The sequence below is a fragment of the Nansenia antarctica genome (genome assembly GCF_963989245.1).
Source record: "Nansenia antarctica genome assembly, chromosome: 2".
Taxonomy (NCBI): Eukaryota; Metazoa; Chordata; class Actinopteri; order Argentiniformes; family Microstomatidae; genus Nansenia; species Nansenia antarctica.
In genome coordinates this window covers 69994623-70016570 of record NC_137675.1, presented here as the reverse complement: position 1 = coordinate 70016570, position 21948 = coordinate 69994623, and the positions used below count along the sequence as shown (strand labels likewise).

The window sequence follows — 21948 nt, the reverse complement described above, 5'->3', positions numbered from 1 at the left end:
GTGTGTGTGTGTGTGTGTGTGTGGGTGGATGTGCGTGTGTGAGTGTGTGTGTGCTGTCAAACTGAATCTTGTTCAGCAGTACAGGGCATTATGTGAGAGCTGTTTGAGCTGTGCTTTAATATACTCGGTTATACTAGGTTTGCAACGTGGTATAGGCAGACCCAAGCACAGACAGCAGGCAGACTCAGAGTTGCAAAATTAAAACATAATCTTTACTTGTTTACTCACAGGTACATTCAGTGATTGAAAACTCAAGACAGAACAGGGGGGTATTCCATCAACGTTACTAAAGTAAAATCTAGGCTTATTCGCAAGACTTAAAAATAAACCTGGATTTTCCTTTACCAACGTTGATGGAATACCCCCCAGGTAAGTCTTAAATAACAGGCATCAAATGAGGCACAGGTGTGGCAAATAAACTAATAAAAACAATTAAAACAGTAAGAGAGTCTATGGCGGCCTCCAGTGGCCAGTGGAGGGAGCAGCAGGCTCAGGAGCATTCCTCACAGGACCCCCCCCCCCCCCCACGGAATGGCACCTGACGTTTCTCCGGGATGCCCAGGGTGGTGATGACAAAACATCCGGATTCAGGACATCCCTCCCAATCCACCAGGTACTGCAAGCTCCGGTGAACCTGGCTCGTCACAGATCTTCTTCTCCTGGGCAAGTTCGGCCTTTTCCAGAGAGCTCAGGACAGGTAGAGCGAAAGTAGCCTGGCCCTCCACGTTAGAGGCAGCATCTCTCTCTCATTCTGCATTCACGTTCAGGCTGAGTGAGCCGGGTGCTCTCTAACTGCATAGCAGGCTCCTTGGCTGCAGGCCATGGACTCGGAAGACTTGTCGGCACTGACGTCGCGACAGCCATTCGGGGCTCAGGTATTGAGGAAGTTGTAGACCAGCGTTCTCTACGCCTCTCTCGAATGCGGTTATTTACCCGAATGGACATGTCAACAAAGGAATCAAAGTCATTTACTGTCTCTCTGGATGCCAGGTGATCCTTGATCTCTTCTGAAAGCCCATGGTGAAAAGCTTCCGGGTTCTAGTCTCAGCAGCGAGAGTGCGAAACTATATGACGAAGTCCGCAACACTGCATGAGCCCTGGCAGAGCTGGACGTTCCAGGGCAGACAGGCGTAGGTCTCTGCTTCGCTGGGTAATGTGCTTGGGATGCACAGGTGGTGGTGGGTTTGTAGCTGGCGCCATCTGACCCTGGCTCTGCTGGATAGCCACGGTGAGAGCGTGCATGTTATTGATGACTTGATGAGTTGTAGTAGAAGTTGTTCGTGCCTACCGACCGTGGTTCCTTGAGTAGCCAGTGCGCCGTGTATTAGGTCTATTTCTGCTGGGTCCATGTCTTGGCCCTGTCATGCTGTCATGTGGTACAGGCAGACCACAAAGAGTTTAATGGCGGACTCCGGAGGCCAGTGGAAGGAGCAGCAGGCTCAGGAGAATGTTTTAAATTAGCATCAACCGATCAGCATCTCCGCTCTTTAATCTCTGTGCTGGTCTGGTGTTCACAATGGTGCCAGTGGAACCCATCATAAAATGGACCTTGCCTCCATATCTGGTGCTATGTGTCGACTCGCCCGGCCGACGCGTGGTGCGAATGTTTATTTTTGGCTCGCCTTTCCCTCTCTCCGGATTCCATCCACCATTCCCTGGCTATCGGCCACTGCGACATTCTGCCCCCCTCCCACACACACTCTCCTCCGCAGGACAACAGATAAACAGAGGGCCATGTCACCATGGCAACCTCCGCTGCAAAATAACGACCCCCAGGGGGAGTTTAGCCTGATAAATGGCTGAGGAGTATGAGACTTCACCTACTGAGCTCCAGAGCAGATTTGACCTCCAACTTACAGTATGTATCTGCCAGGCCAAAATCATCAGATCCTCAACCAATGTTATCAATCCTCCAACATAATATGACCCTGAAGCAGCAATTGCAGCTTATTCCATTGTGGTGATGTAATATGATGATAGGGGCCTCACCCTACTTAGAACAACGCTGAATAGAACTGAGAGAGCATAGAGTGGGCAGAGTATCTGATGCCGATAGTACTGTAGCTACCTACTATGTCTATCTTGACTCAAAAAACACTGCCCCACCCACAATTTGTCCCTTGACGCAAGACTGTGTGACTCTGAACACCGTCAGTTTCAGCCAGTGTGCAGAATAACAATCAGGAGCTCTGGAGTCTGGAACAGGAAGCCGCTGCAGCAATGGAAACACTGCAAGGTAGGGCGTGCTGTGAATGGCTGAAGTCATAGTCACCATAGGTCATACTGTACAAATTCAGGAAATTACTGCATGGTCTGGGCCATGTTTAGAGTGATGTCGAGGTGGTAGCTTGCCCTACTACTACTGCTTGATTACAATCATGCACTAGAGTAAAGGCATGTCTCCGCAGACATCAGCTGATTTCCCTATAGCTGATGCCAATAGTGTGTTTTCTTTAAGGTGGATTTAGTTTTTGAGAAAGATTTGGTCATTCAGTGATGACTCTTTGAGGATATCAGATATCCTGAACTAGCCTATCTGGTTTGGTGGTTATGTTCCTAATTGAGGGAAAGAGTGAAGAGGAAAATGGAAACTCCATTAGTGTCCCTGTGCTACCTTCCACTCCAGCCTTGGAAAAGACTGGTCTACATGTGAGTATGTTCTGAGGAGTGTGTGTGGAAGACTGGTGGAGAGTGTGTGTGAGTCCTCACAGAAAAAAAGAAAGAGAGAGAGCTCTGTTTGTTTCTTTCTTTCCTCAGAGAGTGACCTGGTATGGCCTGAGTCAGCTCTCATGGAAAAGCTGGCAGATGGAGAAGACTTAGCAGTGGTTACTGTGTGTGTGTGTGTGTGTGTGTGTGTGTGTGTGTGTGTGTGTGTGTGTGTGTGTGTGTGTGTGTGTGTGTGTGTGTGTGTGTGTGTGTGTGTGTGTGCGTTAATATGCCCAGTGCTGAGCCCAGACAAGCCGATCTGTCTCTGCTCATGAGCCGTCTCTCAGAGGGAATCACAACCTGGGCGGTACTCTGAAAATACACCAGCCCAATGGTCGGAGAACACGGTAAACAACTGTAACTCCCACTGACAGAGAAGGGGGGGGGGAAGAGGGGAGGAGAAAGTGAGAGAGAGAGAGAGAGAAAGAGAGAGAAAGAGAGAGAGACCAAGAGTCTTTCAATATCTTACAGTTGCAATGCAATGCAGAAGGTTTTCGTGCTCTCTGGAGTCTGAATGCAGTGTTTTCCCCATTAAAACCATAAAAGGCTTTAAGTTTGGCTAATTCTTCTCAGAGGCTCAGTGTTCTCCCTCTGACTCATAGGCAATGGGATCATTCTTTAACCACACAGTTGCCAATGGACGTCAGTTATCAAACAGTTGTCCAAACCGCTGATATGTAGAAACCCCACTATGACCGCTGTGGTGCCTCTCAAACCATTGCATTTCACAGAAAGTGTAGAAATCTACTCTGACTCCTGTCATGTACACTTCCACTGATATTTCCATAGCAAACCCCTGCCATTGCTGTGAAGTGCGATAGTTCCACAAGCAATAGGTCAGTGTTTCGTTGCAGTACAGCACTAAGGCTGTACTGTATACTGTAACTATGAGGAAATGCTACCCTTTGCTCTGTTACCCTCACATGCATGCATGGAGTAGGCTGTTTCCCAAGAATAAGCAGATGAAGATGAAACCTAGTGCGGTAAGGAGTGTTACTGGGACACCCTCCCAATACCTCTACTCCCCATTCACCATTCCTCCTGAGGCAGTGTGATGAAAGTCCTAGTGAGTCACAGAAGCAGCTGTCTGGTCCTGTCTGCTCAGGCAGCTGTGCACAACGAGTGATGTCACTGACCCATCTGGGCCTCTGGGACAAGCAGAGGGGTGGAGGCCGGGGGTGGAACACAAAGACTGGCATGGGGCAGATTTGGGGTTGGTTTAGCTGCTAGAGGTATCTACTTGGCTTTACACATCTTTTTGGAGGAATAGGAGGAGTGGAGCTCAATAGAGTTGTTCATTCTTTTCACTAGATGTACCAGATGCAACCAAGTCCCAAACAGGCACCCCCTGGTAAATCCCCTCTTGACTCTTGGTACAATGGGCATTCTGTTTAATAACCCACAACGTTCTCTGCTATCCTCTCATCTCTTAATGCCTATGCATGTCCATATATGCCCAATTGTGTGGTCCTCACCTGAGGTGAATGGAAACTCTAAATCAGGGGAGTCAAAGGTACGGCCTGTGGAACTGGCCCGTGGGGTGTTTACAATCAGGCTTGCAGGTGATTTGCAAAAAATTGTGTATGTGTTATATCAGAAAGTATTGCTTGCATAATGTCTTTAATTTTTTAATCCCTGCCACCCCGTCCTCTGATTTTAGGACACTGACTTCTTCTTACAGCTATTTATTGCACTTGGTGAGGCACAATATCACATTTGTAATATAACAAATGAAAAATATTCTCTCTAGTCTATAGTTTCTTATTTTCGCTTGTAATGGAATTATCAGTAAATTGTTTAATTTATTATTAATTCTATTTTTAGTTCCAACCTTCCAAATGCTCACAGATGAACCCATCATGAAAATGATACATTCGTCTGGCCTGCGACCAATGAGTTTGACAGCCCTGCTCTAAACTTTACAACTAAGACCTATCCCTTTCCAAACAGAAATCCTGGTATATTCAGAGAGTACACTGTACCACAGTTGGTTACCATGGTGCTGTAATGGTGCATTTTGTGTGGGAGATAGGAAGGGAGTTCCTTGGGGTTTCTGTCGAGTGATTTGTGACCTCACACACACAGTAGTCTGTGGTATCCCTTTTCCATGGCTCACCCCTCCCAGTCTTCACTCCATATCTACCACCACTGGAATCCCATGGTTACCAGTCCACTGTCAACATGGCATCATCAGCCACAATGGAACATTTACTTTTCCACAATCTTATATAGTATCTGGCAGCAAAAGTTACATTCAGTGGGCTCTGTAATGTTCCTATCCAGACTTACAATGTACACAACAATGAATACTATATAGTTACATTATTCAAGAATGACATTTACAGTGGCTTCGGAAAGTATTCAGACCCTTTCACTTTTTCCAGATTTTGTTCCAAATTTTAAATGGATTAAATGTTTTGTATGTATCAATCCACACACAATACTCCATAATGACAAAGTGAAACACGTTTTTAGAATTTTCGGAATACTTTCCTGCAGCCACTGTAAATCAATAGGCTTAGTTAATTGAAGGGAAACTATCAGACTACCTGTCTAGATATACATCTGTATTAGATTACATTGGGGCTGTTGTATAGATTAATGAGCCATCATTCCTATCTGGTGATATAAGAAACACACCAAGCCATTAATCCTACTTTATGTCTGGCTTTGTTATAACAATATCCGTTGTGCAACCATTATCTGCTTTATCTAAGGCCATATCCTTTGGGGAGGGGATGTTTTTGATGGAAAAAGTGAGACACTGTGTATGGAGGGCTGTCTGTGAGGCAGGTGTGAAGCTTTTGTTTTGTTTTATGCAAGACACTGCTAGTGGATTCAGCCGCTGGGGTGTATTGAGACCAACACAACATTTTTAAATCACTGTTTTAAATCACCTTACCCTAAATCACCTCTGAGGGAATTGCAGGCCAACTGAGAACTGATTTATCACCTCTGCCAACATTGTATCCATCTCACCATCTTAAGCTAATACCTTCTGGTATTAACTTTGGGGGGCTCTGGTTTCACAACCTGCCCTAAAATGTCTTTCCACTCCAAGGGAATTGTATGTGACTGAACAATATGGGTGGAATATTGTAAGACTAAATCTACTAAAGCCCATTTCTAGCTCAGCTTACTCTGATATCATATCTATGCGCTTATTCAGTCTAGCATCCCACCCCATGCAATTACTGTAGGCTACTGGTGTGGGTTATTAGTACCCAGAACCCACCCAGTGCCCTGCCCAGGTCTCACTCACAGGCTATAACTCGCAGGCCAGTGCCAGGAACACACAGTCCCAACAGCAGCAAAGGGAAATGCCACACATCAACTGCTGCACCTGGAGCTGATGGATACACACTCTCAAAACACATCAACACACACACACACACACACACACACACACACACACACACACACACACACACACACACACACACACTCATTCTGTGCTGCTCGTGGCTAAATTCAGTCTCACTCGATGAAACAGGACACGTCACCATTCCATTCCACCGTTCCAGGGTTATTTATAATCAAGGCACCATATTTGTTTAATATGGGTTTCCGAAAAAATTGGCAGAGTTATTACTATCTTGGCTGTGCCTTCCTGGGTAAGAGAGTAAAGCCTGCAGGAAGCAGCATGTTTCTGTGTGTTCCCACAATGCTACAGAATGGAATGGGGACATGTATCTGTTGACCGTCTAAGAACTTAGACAAGAACGTCAGCTGGCCAGGTGGACAACTAATCTTTAGTTGGGTAAATCATGTCTGCTGTTGTGGCAGAGAGGTTTGTATGCCAAGTGCAGACGCCTGGGTCATAACAGAATGTAATGTCTTGATTAATGCAGTTTAGAATGGCCTCATTTGGTCTGCCAGTAACATGCTTGGGTGTGACACACAAACACACACACGCTCGCACGCTCACATACAGACGTGCACACATATGCACATGCACACGTACACGTACACGTACACGCACACACACACACACACACACACACACACACACACACACACACAGGAAGGGGAGAGTACTGCCAAGAGAGAGCTGGATTAGCTAATGGGTAACAGGAAACAAACACGCTGGTGTCCATGAGTGAGACGAGACACAACAAGAAGTGACACTGTTTCCCAGCACCACCACACCTCTTCAAAACGCACAGTGCACCACACATCAGCTAATACTGGCAGGCCATGCAGATGGAAAACCTACAACACACACAGCTTTACTGGCCACGGGACAAAGAGCCTTACTAAAGAGGATACAGGGTAATATACACTCACTAAACACTTTATTAGGAACACCTGTACACCTTCTCATTTGTGGAGGTGGTGTAATGGTGTGGGGAATGTTTTCTTGGCACACTTTAGGCCCATTAATACCAATCAATCATCGCTTCAACCCTTCATGGCCACAATTACCCATCTTCTAATGGCTACTTCCAGCAATGGTAATGCACCATGTCACAAAGTGAAAGTACCGTAATCTCAAACTGGTTTCATGAACATGACAATGAGTTCAGTCTTCTTCAGTGGCCTTCCCAGTCACTGTATCTGAATCCAATAGAACACCTATGGGATGTGGTAGAATGGGAGACTCACAGCTTGAATGTGCACCTGAAATGAAAAAAAATCATGCAATCATGATGTCATCATGGACCAGAATCTCAAAGGAATGTTTCCAACATCTTGTGGAATCAATGCCACAAGGAATTGAAGCTGTTAGTGTTCCTTATAAAGTGTTCAGAGAATGTACATGTTCAGCCTATTGGTCTTAGTAAAAATGACAGAGATTAGACTAAGTCTAAAAAAGGGTGCCAAAATTAACACAACTTCACCACCCAATCTCAACTCCAACCCCACGCCTAACCTCTACCCCAGACACTTCTTCATGGCCCTTCATAGATCTGGAAGAGCTGTGCGGGTGTAAGACATGACCTGATAATGCTACTGATAACACATTGATAATATCAATACTGTAGAGCTAGGGAGGGGTTCTATCTCACACACAATTGAACTCCTGAACACATTGATACTGTAAATATCATGTAAGCCAAAATAATGGTCAGATATTTTCTGTTCTTTGAACATAAAGTTACTGGACAAAGCACAGTGAAATAACAAGAGAAGCTGTGCACTCGGTTGTTAGACTGGAGCCATATTGCTACAATAATACACAATCTCTGTACACAACTTAGATCAAAGCCAGAGGGAATTATTTCAAGCCAGGCAGGGCAAGAATCCAAGCAATCATAGCATGTAAAAAAATAAAAAATAAAAGTAAAAAGGAATCAAAAACGAAATGAATGGTGGTTCAGTGTTCTTAGAGGCTCGCAGTTCCTTTAAAAGCCAGAAGAGATAAAAGAGAAGAGTGAGTAATCATCAAAGAGGTACAAGATCACACACGGCTTGGCCAAGATACGTGTGGCTGGCTCCAGGATGTTACTGCTCCGTAATACACCAGTGGAGATATGGCCGGGCAAACATCCTGGGGCTGGGATTCAGGAAAGAGGTGAAATGAAAACCCCAAATCAGGGACTAATAGGGATTTCCTTTACACAAACAGACAAGAAAACAAAAAAAAAGGCTATCCAATTGAAAGGGAGTCTATCATTTGCCTTTTCTTGTGATGTGAGGCTGTGGTCTTTCCCTCTTGCTGCACATTCTACATCTGCGTAAGGAATCTCTCAAAACATACCTATTCAGTGAGTGGAAGAGAAAGAACATGAAGAGGGAGGACCTAACTTCAAAGTCCATAGACACATACTTCTGATACCTGATCGTTTACAGACACTGAGATAATACAACTTCTATGCACTCAAAATAACACCATGACAGTGAGTAATTCACAAGTTGTGAACTGTGAGTCAAAGGGACAGTTAGCTGACGTTTCACACACACAGACACACACACACACTCTAGTATTGCATCTCTCGGGTAGTGTTCTACAGAGGAGCTGACACGCAACCGTGAAATATAGAGCCAGCTCGACATTTTGCCACGAGCTGAGCGGGGTACGGGGTAGGGGGGACGGGTATGTATAGCAAGGGAGGTTGTGGGGGGACAGACTGAGAAGGGCGTGGGGGGGGGGGGGGGGGCGGGGGGGTGGAAGCAGGGGAGAGTGAGTGAGAGGGAGAGACTGAGAGGGAGGGAGGGAGGGAGGGGAGTTGGAGTATGGAAGGCAGGGGTGAGTGATAAAGGGAGAGACTGAGAGGGAATGAGATGCCATGGGGATGAGTCAGTGCTAACTTGGTGCTGCTGTCTACCTCTCTACCCTCTTGCAAGAAATGATCAGACTCCTCCCGGTTCCCCCTGTAGTGAACAGGTCCCTCTGTACAGTATCATATCGTTAAGTACAGGTTAGCCACAGACAACTGGAAGATGGATGGGACACAAGCCTCGGGCAGTGTCACTACAGTATTTGGGTCAGAAGTCCTGCCAGATCTGGCGGTGGCCGGCCGTCGGTGAGGGAGGCAGGGGGCACAGGGGAGGCGGGGTGTAACTGAGAAGGAGGACGTCCTCTCTGACTCAGACAGACCCAAACGCAGCCCACCCTGTCTACGGAGGCTGGCTAGGGACACATCACATCACATGTCTGCTAGCCCATTAGAGGATTACCTTATCATAGACAGATCATGACAGGCATACTGTGATCTCGAGTTACTGTAATAACAGATGAAGGAGCAGAACTAGGCCCTCACTGGAGTTATCAAATGGGATAGAGGGTGGGGGGGGGCGGGGCTACGCTCAGGCAGTCCACACCTTCTGGAGCCTCTGAAGAACCCCCAGAGTACAGTAGGAGAGGAGGGGAGGGAGAGAGAGAGGAGGATAGAGGGAGAGATAGAGGAGGATTGTGTAGGAGGGGGGTGGGTGTGCCTTTAAGGTCACTGGCCATTTGTAGTGTAGAGAGGGGTGATGACAGGGCAGCTGCTACTGGGACCAAAGAGAGTGAAGAGAGTGAGAGCCTTGTTAAGAGTGGAACCACCCAAGAGGAGGGAGAGAAGGATACTCCTAAACGCATACTGGAGGGACTTGTTAGGGATTTTACTACCAAGGACAGTGTGTTTAAGTTGCCTGTGTTTTTCAGGTGGGACACTTCCGTAGCAAATTCCATATGCCACACCCTGCTGTTGCTACGGGATCATGTTCTCCCATCAATCCAGGTTTAATTATAAAGCATCACTGTCAATGCTTTTCCATGCGGCTAGCGATATGAAAGAATGTAGCTATTCTCAGAGTGAAGAGAGGCACACGCAAGAAAAACACCTGGCGGGTGAAGTCGGCACACACACACACACACACACGCACACACACACACACACACACACACACACAAACACAAACACACACACACACACACACACACACACACCATGGTTGCCAGCACATTACTGTATCTTGCCGATACAGTAAGCAATTTTTTGTTCCTGTTCTAATGAATTACTGCAGTTTCTACAGCAACAGCTTATAGATTTATGACGCAAATAATACTCTACTGTAGGCTTAAACTTAAGCAAATCAGGGGTAAGTTCGCTTGAAGAACACAATGAGAAAGAACAATACATTTGTAGTGTAATGGTTGTAATCGAGGATAGACAATGACTTTAAAACTACCAAGCTTTACTCCAGCCAATAACATCAATAGTCATGTAATTTGACTTTAAATAATAGAAGGAATGTCCAGTCTTTGAAATGGATGAAAATGTATCTCTCTGGCCGCTCTCAATCAGTCTGTGTAAACGGTCGCCTATCTGAGCCACTGAATCTATCTACCGGTGTTCCGCAAGGATCTATACTGGGGCCAGTCTTATTCAGCATGTTTATTAACGATCTGCCATCAGTGTGTCCTGAAGTTGATATACTAATGTATGCTGACGACACTGTACTATTTGTACATGGTCAGACCAAGACGGAGGTAGCTGCTGTACTTACCAAATCTATGGCTCAGGTGACTACATGGTTGAACCACTGTCGTCTCCAACTTAATGTTTCCAAGACGGTCAGCATGTTTTTTTTACCAAAACAAACCGTTCTGCTGAAGAGGCACATGTCATTGTCTCAGGGGAACAACTACAAGTTGTGAACGAGTTCAAATATCTTGGGGTGCTGTTAGAGTCCAACCTCACTTTTAAGGCAACCTCACTTTTCACAGGCACATATCAAAAAGGTCTGTAAAAAGTTCAATCTGTCCAACTTCCGCTTTATAAGGGACTACATGTCAACAGAGGCAGCTACCATGTATGTCCATGCCATGATCTTCACACACATCAACTACTGTATAACAAGCTGGTCACAAGCAAATCCCACAACCTGCAAAGCACTCGAGTCACTATACAAACAAAACACTAGACAAGAAGCCAAGACACTTTCACCACTGCACAATACTGAAGAAACACAACATTCTAAGCTGGGACAATCTGAAAACCTACACAAACCTCTGCCTTGTCTATAAAACCATCCACAATTTAGCCCCACCACCACTTAACACCTTCATCTCACGACCAGGAAGTACAGCACGCACCACAAGGGGTGTCACCAGAGGGGACTGCACCATCCCGTTTAGGAGGAGTGCCTTTAGTCAGTCTGCCTGGTCAGTTAGAGGGTCACGAGAATGGAACCTGATTCCAGGGCACCTCAAAGAATTAGGCACCTTTAAATAATTTAGAAAGCACCTAACACAGTGGATGATCAACACACACACCTGTCAACATTGAAATGTCCTGTCCTATACCTGTATGTCATACTTGTACGCTACATGTATGTCATTATGTCAAAATGTCTGTGTACCGCCTAACATGTCTTACCTGTACAGTCTGTGTCGCTTGCTTTTAGTCTGCTTACCGTGCTTATATGTTGCTTGCTTTTAGTCTGCTTACCGTGCTTATATATACCCTCCTTTTAACCGTCTATGATTAATGTATGCTCTTTTAACTCTCTGCTTATGTACCCTCCTTTTAACCGCCTATGATTAATGTACTGTATGCTCTTTTAACCCTCTATGTTATGCCCTCCTCCTAAATAGTATGTTATGCCCTTAAGCTAAATGTCTTACCTGTACAGTCTGCTTACCGTGCTTATATGTACCCTCTTTTTAACCACCCATGATTAATGTATGCTCTTTTAACCCCCTATGTTATGCCCTTAAGCTAAATGCTTGTCCTGTCTACTTTTTTGTGCCTAGGTCTACTTATATTTTATCTTTTAAATGTACTTTTTCCTCCAGGGAGCCGTATAAAACATCATGGCATAGGGACTGCGGATGAAAACTAGCTTTCGGGCTAACTCTGGCGTATTTACAATTTATTTTTGTTTTATTAATATGCACTGTCCCTTGAATAAATAAATGAATCTGAATCTGAATCTGAGTCCCAAACATTTCACTACACCACACTAGACAGTACTTGAACCAATAACACTGCCAAAAGTGATGGGTTAACAGTGAAAAACCCCAAATAACACCCAAGTAAAATCCTGTGTTCATGATGTTGTACTGGGATATTGTTCCGGGGGTTTCACTGTTGGGTCCTCTGTTGGTCTAGCAGTGCTATTGGTTGAAGTCGGCCTACCGTGTGTGATAAGCTGCTCCCTGACAGCCTAAGTGATGTCAGATAGTTACAAAACTTTACTATATATTTCAGTAATTATACAGTAAGATCTGATTACGGTATAGTACTGTATAATATTCTCGCTTTATCAGAATATGCCCGTAATGCAGTCTGCTGTACTGTACTGTAAAAAAATATTTGTGGTACTTTACTGTGTATCTTACACATACTGTACGTAGAGACTCATACACACCTGCTAACCCTCTAATAACACATTGTAACTCATAGTGTAATCCCCACTTGATAAAATCTCCTTCCCCAAATTGACACACTTCCACACACACACAAGGACACACTCACAAGGACACACACACACCCGCAAACAGACACACACACACACACACACACACACACACACACACACACATGCTAACCTATGTAGCCTAAGGGCATCAATATTTAGACACACACACACGCACACGCACACACACACACACACACACACACACACACACACACATGCTAACCTATGTAGCCTAAGGGCATCAATATTTAGACACACACACGCACACACACACACACACGCACACACACACACACACACACAAACAAGCTGAGACCCTTTGCTACAGACAGTGGAAACGGGTGAAATCTGACTCAGAGCCAGTGTTGATATGCCATGCTGTCACTCTCTGGCCCAGCTCCTTCAGTGTCATTTAACCTGACACCATGCAGCCGCTGGCAATAAATAGAGCTGGGAGCCCTGCATGACTACGGCAACATGGAAGTCACAGTTCATACGACTGCTGGGAAGTTACAGTTCAGACAGAATAAGGGAGTCAAGTTCATGCAGTATCAATTCAATAACAGTTTAGACAGTGACTGAAGACATAACCTTACAGAGGTGTTTACAGCGTCTTTGAGTCTCGGAAAAGTGCTATATAAATATAATGAATTATTATTATTATTAGAAAGGAAGAGGAACCATTGTATGAGAGCAGTTGCACAATCGTGCATTGTGCGACAGGACTTTTGGCTTTGTTGGAACTTGATTAAGCATGAATTCTGAGGGATTATAAGGGAGCAGTAAATATAAGAAGGAAAAAACAATCATCAACAACCATACATTTTCCACACAAAAACCAACAACTACAAGACAGAAACCAGAACAGGGCAGTGACTGTCAAACAGCAGCGGGCCCCTGCTTTATTGGGGTAATTTATTAAGCCCAATGCGTCTCTGATTGGATTTCTGCTAAATGCCAATAGTGTAACCTGCAGCCACAGTGGACATTCCTGGAGGGGGATCTGAAAATAAGACTGTTCCAAGTCAACGCCGACACCCTAGTATACACTGGCCCAGATGGACTCCAACAGCCACCCCCCAAATACTGACACAGACCTAATTCTGTAATTCTAATGGGCCAACTGGCAGAAAACAAAGTGTCTTGACGCACTATCAAAAGTGTGACGATTGAGTGAGATTACTGTACATGTGTTATACTGACCTCTTGTAAAAGCACCTCTATAAATAGCATGTGCTGGACAGTACTGTACAAATAGGACATGCCTATACATTTCATCTTCCTCTGAGGTTCTCTATTTTCATATGGTTCATCAGGGGTGGTTGGTTCATAGGTGGGTAATGGGAGACAAGACTTCACAGAGTCTGCCCCTGAGCCAGGGTGCACCCAACTACCCAAAGTCTCGCCCAGCCATGCAAGCTGCAAGCCATTAGACAGACATTACAGCACGGCATGCTAAGAAAAGACCATGCACTATGGTGTCACAGTTACGGGTGAGGTTGTTCAGAATGGACAGTGTACTGTTCTACTACCACCACTCACTCACAGGCACTCCCCTTCCACTACTCCCCTTCTACTACTACTACTACTACTACTACTACTACACTTACTGTAAGTTGGACTGGGATTTAATGTTCACTGGAGAGGTGTGAGATGTACAGTACAGGCTGGGATTGTATTGAGAGATTGGGAGGCGGACACTACTTGTTGCTAGGGAGAGGACAATAAAGGCCAAACAAAGCCATACATGGACAGACATACTAGACAATATACAAATCGATGGACAGTATTTGTGTATGAAAACACACACATACTACATCTTCACTCAAACAACCTGTGTACTCACAGCAGGGCCAGGCCAAGATGGATACCCCAAAGCACACACAAACAATCAATCACACAGTGCGTGAATACGTAAATACCCTTGGACAGTGGATTGTTGGGCCTGGGAAGCAGCCTACAACTGATGGCTATAATTACGGTAGAGTACTGTAGCTTACAGTACTCTTCCTGTGATATCAGAATAACACTGCATCAGCGATTCTATATCCACGCAGAGTTATTGTGACTTTTACAGCCAGATAGACCATAATGAATTTGAACAGCTTCAAACATCTAAGCGTCTTCATCTTACACTGTACAGAGCCTGCCAGACATCTGTCATCTCAGCCGCCATACTGTAGGGCGTTGGTTTTATCTTACATTTACATTTAAAATGTTGACGTCTAGCAGACGTCTTTATCGAAAGCGATTTACAACAAATACATTTGTCTAAGTAAGTGAATCATCTATCCATCAGACATCATAAGAAAAAGAAACCTATGCTAGGATCACAGGCCATTGGCAGACACAATGCTAGAAGAAGGAAAAAGTATAATTATTTTTATTTATTTTTTAAATATTTAGTTATTTATTATTATTTTTTTACAGTTAAGATATAGCCTGAAGAGATGGGTCTTCAATCGATGACGGAATATAGATGTGGACCAACCGGCAAGACAGTGTTTATGGTCTCATCTTTTATTTCCTCCCCTGAGACGGGTGCTTTATATAGCATCATTGGATAATCATGCAATACTGTGGTTGAGAAAGGTCTGCCCGCTGTGACCGTACCGGAGGCTGCTGGAGGTAGAAAGCGGAGGATGGTCTCATTATAATGCATGGATTGGAATGACGAATGAGAAATTGTATTAAATACCATTTCTCAATCCATTCCATGCATGACAATGAGCCTGTCTTTCGATGTCTACCTCTACCGGCCTCCGCTGCTGTACACTGTCTGAATGATGGCACTATGAGGTTTGCTCTTCTGGCAAAAGATGAGTATCACTACTAGGTGACACACCCCACATGAAGGACTTATTTTCAATGCAAGTTGCTGATCCTGGAAACTGTGACTTTAAGTCTAACTTTATACAGAAAGTCGAGCACTCATATGATCACTCAAATCTTCTGTTGGCATCAATAATGACTTATCTGAGACTGTGGGTTACGCTAAGCACATTATTCATGTTAGGATTCTGCCCTTGATAACTAAATTGATTGTAGTCTGTAAATCACTGGTTATAAAAACCCAGAGCCTCGGTTTTAGCCAGGCACACCAGGTAGAGCAGTAACAGTTAAACCTCAAAGCAGTACAGGCCGTTAGGGGTCAACTCATGGCCCAAAGTGAAGAGCTACTCACTCTGGTGAGAGGGTGTTGAAAGGTTACCGCGACGTTATGGTAACATTTTGGGTGCATTTCGCACTACCTCGCAACTTTCCCATGCTACATAGGGAATGCACCCAGCCCTAAGGTGGAATCTGGATGTTATGAAGAGTTGGAAGCTTTTTTTTATATATCATATGCAGCCTCTCGCAACCCACTGTCACACACACACACCTGCATTTGTACATCCTTTCATATAATCTAACCTTGTTTTACACAAACACACACACACACACACACTCCAGCTTACCTGGAAGATAAGCACTTTGAAGTGGCGTCTCTTGAGCAGTTCACACTCGTTTTTCTCCAGCGTCTTGATCTGGCCTGCCTGCTTCTCCAGGGTGCTATGGACTGTCTTCACGTTCACGCTGACCTTGCGCACCTTGTCCAGCATCTTGTTGACAGTGTTGGCCGTGCTTGTGTGGCACTTGGATAGCTTGGCTAGCTCACCCTGGATGCCTGACACAGACTTCTCCATCTCCTCCTGCCGCGCCTCCAGACTGTTCTGGGTATGCTGGATCTGATCTACCACCCCGATGATCTTGTCTAGCAGGGTCAGCACCATGACTCCATTCACCTGCGCCTCGCTGTGGGTGCCAGAGCCTGTGGCCAGCACCAGGTCCACCTCCTCTGCAGGGTCGTCGTTGGCGGCCCAGTCGGTGGCCAGCTTGCTGGCTGCACCCACCAGAGCCACCTCCTCGTCGTCGTCAGACACCTCCGTCAAGGCCACCCGCTGTAGCTGCATGCTTGAATCCGCCATGGCTGTCAAATCCAGACACACCACTCGCACGCTCACTCAGGATAAAAATACACTACTGAAAAGCAACCTTAAGGGGCCACCCTGACTAAAAAGTCAAATCAAAAAATCCTTCTTCCTTTCTACGAAACTTTCACCTCCACTTCTTTGCCTCTTTCCTCTTCCCGCTCTATAGTCTACTTTCTGCCTTGCTCTCCCCCTCTTTCTCTCTCTCTCTCTCTCTCTCTCTCTCTCTCTCTCTCTCTCTCTCTCTCTCTCTCTCTTCTCTCTCTCTCTCTCTCTCTCTGTCTGTCTCTGCGTCTGCCCTGGGATGCTGGCCAGCTAACGGGAGCGGAGCCTCTCACAGCTGAGGCGTGTGTGCCCTGACTCAAATGCCTCTGCTCCCTGTGAAACTACCCAGTCAAACTTTTCCTTTGCTACACCCTGGCCCCCGCCCCCCCTGCCGCTAAGGCTCCACCCCTTCCCTGCCCCAGGCTGAGGGCATAAAACCCAAAGTCCCAGCCTCCACCCCTGGTGGCAGGGCAGACCCCACCCTTGTGGGGCATGGAGGGGATGGCTGGAGGGGAGGCAATGAGGAGACCTACACACACTAACACATAGGTTTGAGTACAATGCCAAGTTAACAGCTACAGTCACATTGATCTTATTAATCTTTCAATCTAGAAATAGAAATAGTCTTCATTATTCCAAAGTTAAGGGTCAAACAGAACAGACATTTTCAGAGGAGTACACTATGCAGTAGTGTCTTTGGTGGAATAGTAAGACCCAGTATATTGAATGAAACACACATATACACACGCATGCACCCACCCACCCACCCACCCCCCCACACACACACGCACCCACCCACCCACCCACCCACGCACGCACGCACGCACGCACGCACGCACACACACACACACACACACACAGAAATGTTTAGCACTGTCATCACAATTTCCTAGAGCTATTCATGTTTCTGCACTACTAGGCATAGACCCACCCATATATAAATCTAGTTAGCAATCTGGCTTTTCTTTTTGGGGCACTTGGAGTGGTGCTATGGCTACTTTATGCTGTTCTTCAGATCTCCAGCAGGTGGCATATTTTCTCATAAGCACCATTCCCATGGTTATAATTAAAGTGTTAGAACAGAAGGCTTTTTTCAACAACCATATCCTCCAACACCAGTGGAGGCTGCAATTGAGGACAGTAATTAATCTAAAGGAGTGAGGAATGGTCCTCTGAATTCTGCCTCCACCAGCCTCCTCTGGTCAACACATAATTGCCACTTCAATAGTCACCTCTCTATATTCACCTTGCCTTTACGGACATTCCTTTTTCCAAAGACACTCTTAATTACAGTGTGTATGATAGATTCTTTGGCCAGAATAACCCTATGTATACTGGTTACAACAACCAAACAATCTCACCTACAGTACATGCACAATTCATTTCTCCAGACTCTCAGCAAACTATTGAGGGAGAAGGGAATGTATAAAACTGATATTCAGTGTGTTGCTTTGAGTTGCATTTCATGTACGAAAGGCGCTATATAAATAAATCTTTACTTACTTACTTGCTGTACATGCACTGCATGACGCAATTACATCACCAACATTGATTGAGGACACAAGTGGTTTTCGTGCATTTCTCTGTTAGCATAGTGCTGTATCTTATCCCAAGTATATATACTTACTCATTACCCTCACTTGTTCATGAAATCAATGATTTGTGTTAAAATGGTTAATTTCTGTCTCCCTCTCTGCAGCTGATGTCCAGGCCATAGCTAGCATGATAGAGAAACAAGCCAAGATTGTGGTGAAACAGGAGGTGGTGTCTGAGGAGTCCAAGAAGAGAAAAGAAGCCCTCCTGGCTCAATATGCCAACATCTCAGCTGATGAGGAATATCCTTGGCTCAAGGCTTTACTGTCCTTGTTCGGTGTTTTGCCATTGTTTTGGTTGTTTGTGTACAGTGTTTTGCCCCTTCTTAATCATGTAAATGCCATAAGGTGTTCTGTTAATGATGCCTGCAGTGTTCTTATGGGACCGCAATGAGTTGCACCATGTCCATTTCCTTGACATCAACACTGAAGCTGAAGAAGAGGAGCCATCAGGCGGAGCTGGTCTGCCAAATGAGAAATGTATCCTTTCTATCCCAACTATTTTACTATGCTCACAAGGTTAGAAGTTAGGCTACCATTTTAGTGGTGCGTAGTGATATGGCTGTAATACAATTATTACTAGGATAAGTAACCTCACCTGGTTTACATCTATCAGGTAACAATGTATTTTAAGACGACTGACTCATTGTTTCTATCCAGGCAATAGTTATGTCTTAAAGCACATATTAGACAATCAGTTGGGGTGTAATGTGAAGCTCCTTCACTGTAAGAATCAGCCCTGTTCAAGAATACTAATGTGGAGGAAGTGCTGAACCGGAAGAAGCAACAGCGGGACCAAGCCCGTGACGACTCCCAGAAGAAGAAGGAAACAGACAAGATGCAGCGCGAGAAGGACAAACTAGCCAAACAGGATAGGAAAGAAAAGGAGAAGTGCACACAGAAAGGGGAACGCAAAATATGAAACACAAAAATTACACTTTGGATATTGTCACATTAAATGTTTAATTATTGGACAACACATGTTGACATCTATTGATGCCTATCCCTTGTTAATTACATTAACATGACATCATTAGAACATGAACTTAATGCCTGAAATGTTCAACATCAATGCATCCAAGACAAGATTCTCCTCACTGGTGAGGGCATTGGGCCTTCTCCCGGGGGCTGCGATCATCAGAAGTGTCACTGTCTCCTTGCTCGTCCAGCTTGGCTGTCAAACCTTTAAAAGTTGACGATTGATTAAAATTGTTTCCATTACTATGTTCACTCAATTTAGGAAAATGCAATTATTACTTATGATTCACAATTAGTTATTCTTAAGAAATATACTGAGAACAGAATATCAAATTACATTTGAATATGACACTAATTAAATTGTCACAAAAAAGTTTTATAGGATAAATTCATGTATGAATTACCCATCGCCATGAGCATCTATGGATAAAAGCAGGTCACGAAAGTAGCTAAACCTAAGCTCATATTACAATACTGAATACTGAACACTATATTGAACAAATATTGAAATAATTTCAATAAAACTGGAAAAATAGAGGTGTTCTAAAACGTTTGACCGGTAGTGTAATGATGCACTTCATCCACACACATCAATGCATCCAAGATTTTCCTCACTGTTCTGGCTTTCAGCAATGTGTCCCATGTCAACTGTATGGTGAGGGCATTGGGCCTTCTCCCGGGGGCTGCTATCATCAGAAGTGCACTCACTGTCTCCTTGCTCGTCCAGCTTCTCAATGGTGGATTTGGGAAGGCTCATCTGTAGGGCACACCACAGGGCAGTGCGGGACTTCCTTGTGGTTGTACGGAGGTCCCTCACTGCTGTGGCAAGCAGCTGGATTTTGTCTATCACAAAATAAGCAGACAAAACCTGTCATTTAACACCTTCCTGTTGTAGGCCTTTTTATTAGAACTGAGCAAGCTGCCCATCAATAATACATGAAGGCAAAAAAGATAGTTGTGCAACCTTCCCAGGAAAGAATATAGAGGGCGCAATTGAATCACAAATCGTCAGGTTTGTGGAATAATACAATATTGGAAGACATCATTGATAAATGCAGGATGAGCTTAAAAAAACTAAAGGAAGTGGCTCATTTATTACATGGTAGTGTTGAATTACCTCTGTCCTGCCTGTACGTGTTGACGTCTGACATGTTGACGTCTTCGCGTCTGGCTTGGGTAACGTAAATAGCCTGTCGGTGTCTGTCCAAAGCTGAGGAAATGTTGGCATGGAGGGGGTAGCTGCTCACACGCTCCATTTTACCCAGAAGGCTCACCACCTAAGATGTAATAAAACAATTAATACTACAGGTAAAGGTATGACCGCAAATTAATTTGAAACACTTGCTTTACTACAGTAGATGGGTGTCAATCTCACACAGCAGCTGTTATGTACATAAATATCCTATTTTGTGTGACTATAGACAGTTTAAAAGACAATAACTTGAAATCTCACCCTGGCCTGTTCTCTTAACTGGTCCACTATGAGACAGTCGAATCTTGAAGGGTGTGGTGGGTACTTGGGAAGGGCAATGCTGCTCACACATGGTTTTCCTGGATAGCTCTTGATAAGGATTTCCTCTGTCTAAAACAGAAAACATATAAAGAAAATGTTACACCAAACAGTCAAACCATATATACAAAACATAGTATGCTTAGACAGGGTTGCCACACTTGCCTTGAAATAATTTTCCATACCACCTCTTGATTTTCCAGGTACCATGTTTTGTGATGATATCTAGACCGTTAAAACTTTCCGCCCCCGCCCGTCCACCACACCGGCCCACCCCCACGCCCAGAGGACACCTGACGACTTACTTGATTTAAAGGATGTGCCGTCTAGATGTGCAGTCTAGTCTAGATCAGCTCTTAAATGCTTAGAGATAGTTAGCTGTCTAACCAGTGTTTTGATAGCTCAGTGTAAATGTATTAAACTAGAACTAATTCCCAGCCTAGAACACCACTGGGCTGAAAAACTTGAACACTATTTACTAAAAACAAAAAACACTATTTACTTAACATGTCCGAAAAGGAGTAGGAAGAAGCATACGCTTATTTAATCCTACCCCTTCTCCAATAAACAGAGATTAATAATTAATAATCTGCAGTTGACTTCAATATTAATATAATATTTTTTTAATTAAATCAAATTTATTTACATATTTACATATTTACCAACAATAGAAAACAGATAATGTAAATAAACAAATAATCTGTGAAAACAACTGGTGACTATCAAAGCCCTTCTTCCTCCTCGTACCTGGTGAAAAGCATGTTTTTATACCGCTTTTTGAACGGGGTCATGCTTGGACACGGCATGCTTGGAAACCGCATGCTTGGACACCATGTTAGCAACACATTCCAAGCGCTAGCTAGCTAGCAAGCACATCAATGTTTGTTTGCAACAATGAACCGTGTGCTTGCCAACCAACATTGATAAAGCCACATTTAGAACAGCCACAGACAGTTCCAAGCCAACTACTTAAATTATTAAATGTTTTAGAAAGCCTATCAAATTTTCCAGGACAACACAAGATTTCCATGTTAATTTCCAATTTTGCTCAGTTTCCATGCCTTTTCCAGGTATGGAACAGAGCTCAATCATTTCCATGTTTTCCCTGTTTTCCATGTAGCGTGGCAACCCTGTTAGATATAATAAGCAAGTAATATACAGTGGTGACATGAGCAGAGATGTAATATACAGTGGTGACATGAGCAGTAATATACAGTGGTGACATGAGCAGAGATGTACTACTCATTTGGACATCTGGGATTGGTAGTTCCCTCAGCTGTTCAACAAAGGGTGA

The 21948-nt window shown here is 44.4% G+C and overlaps 1 protein-coding gene across 1 annotated transcript in view; it reads right to left on the bottom strand.

Moving 5' to 3' along the window:
* The window catches only part of cavin1a (caveolae associated protein 1a), a gene marked incomplete at both ends in the record, with an annotated part of 20172 nt that extends 3646 nt beyond the window's left edge, over window positions 1-16526 (bottom strand). Inside the window, one exon of the mRNA XM_080523346.1 lies at window positions 16017-16526. Within this exon, the coding sequence (XP_080379472.1) occupies window positions 16017-16526 (510 nt within the window). The remainder of the gene's footprint in view (window positions 1-16016) is intronic.
* Window positions 16527-21948: the final 5422 nt, after the last annotated feature.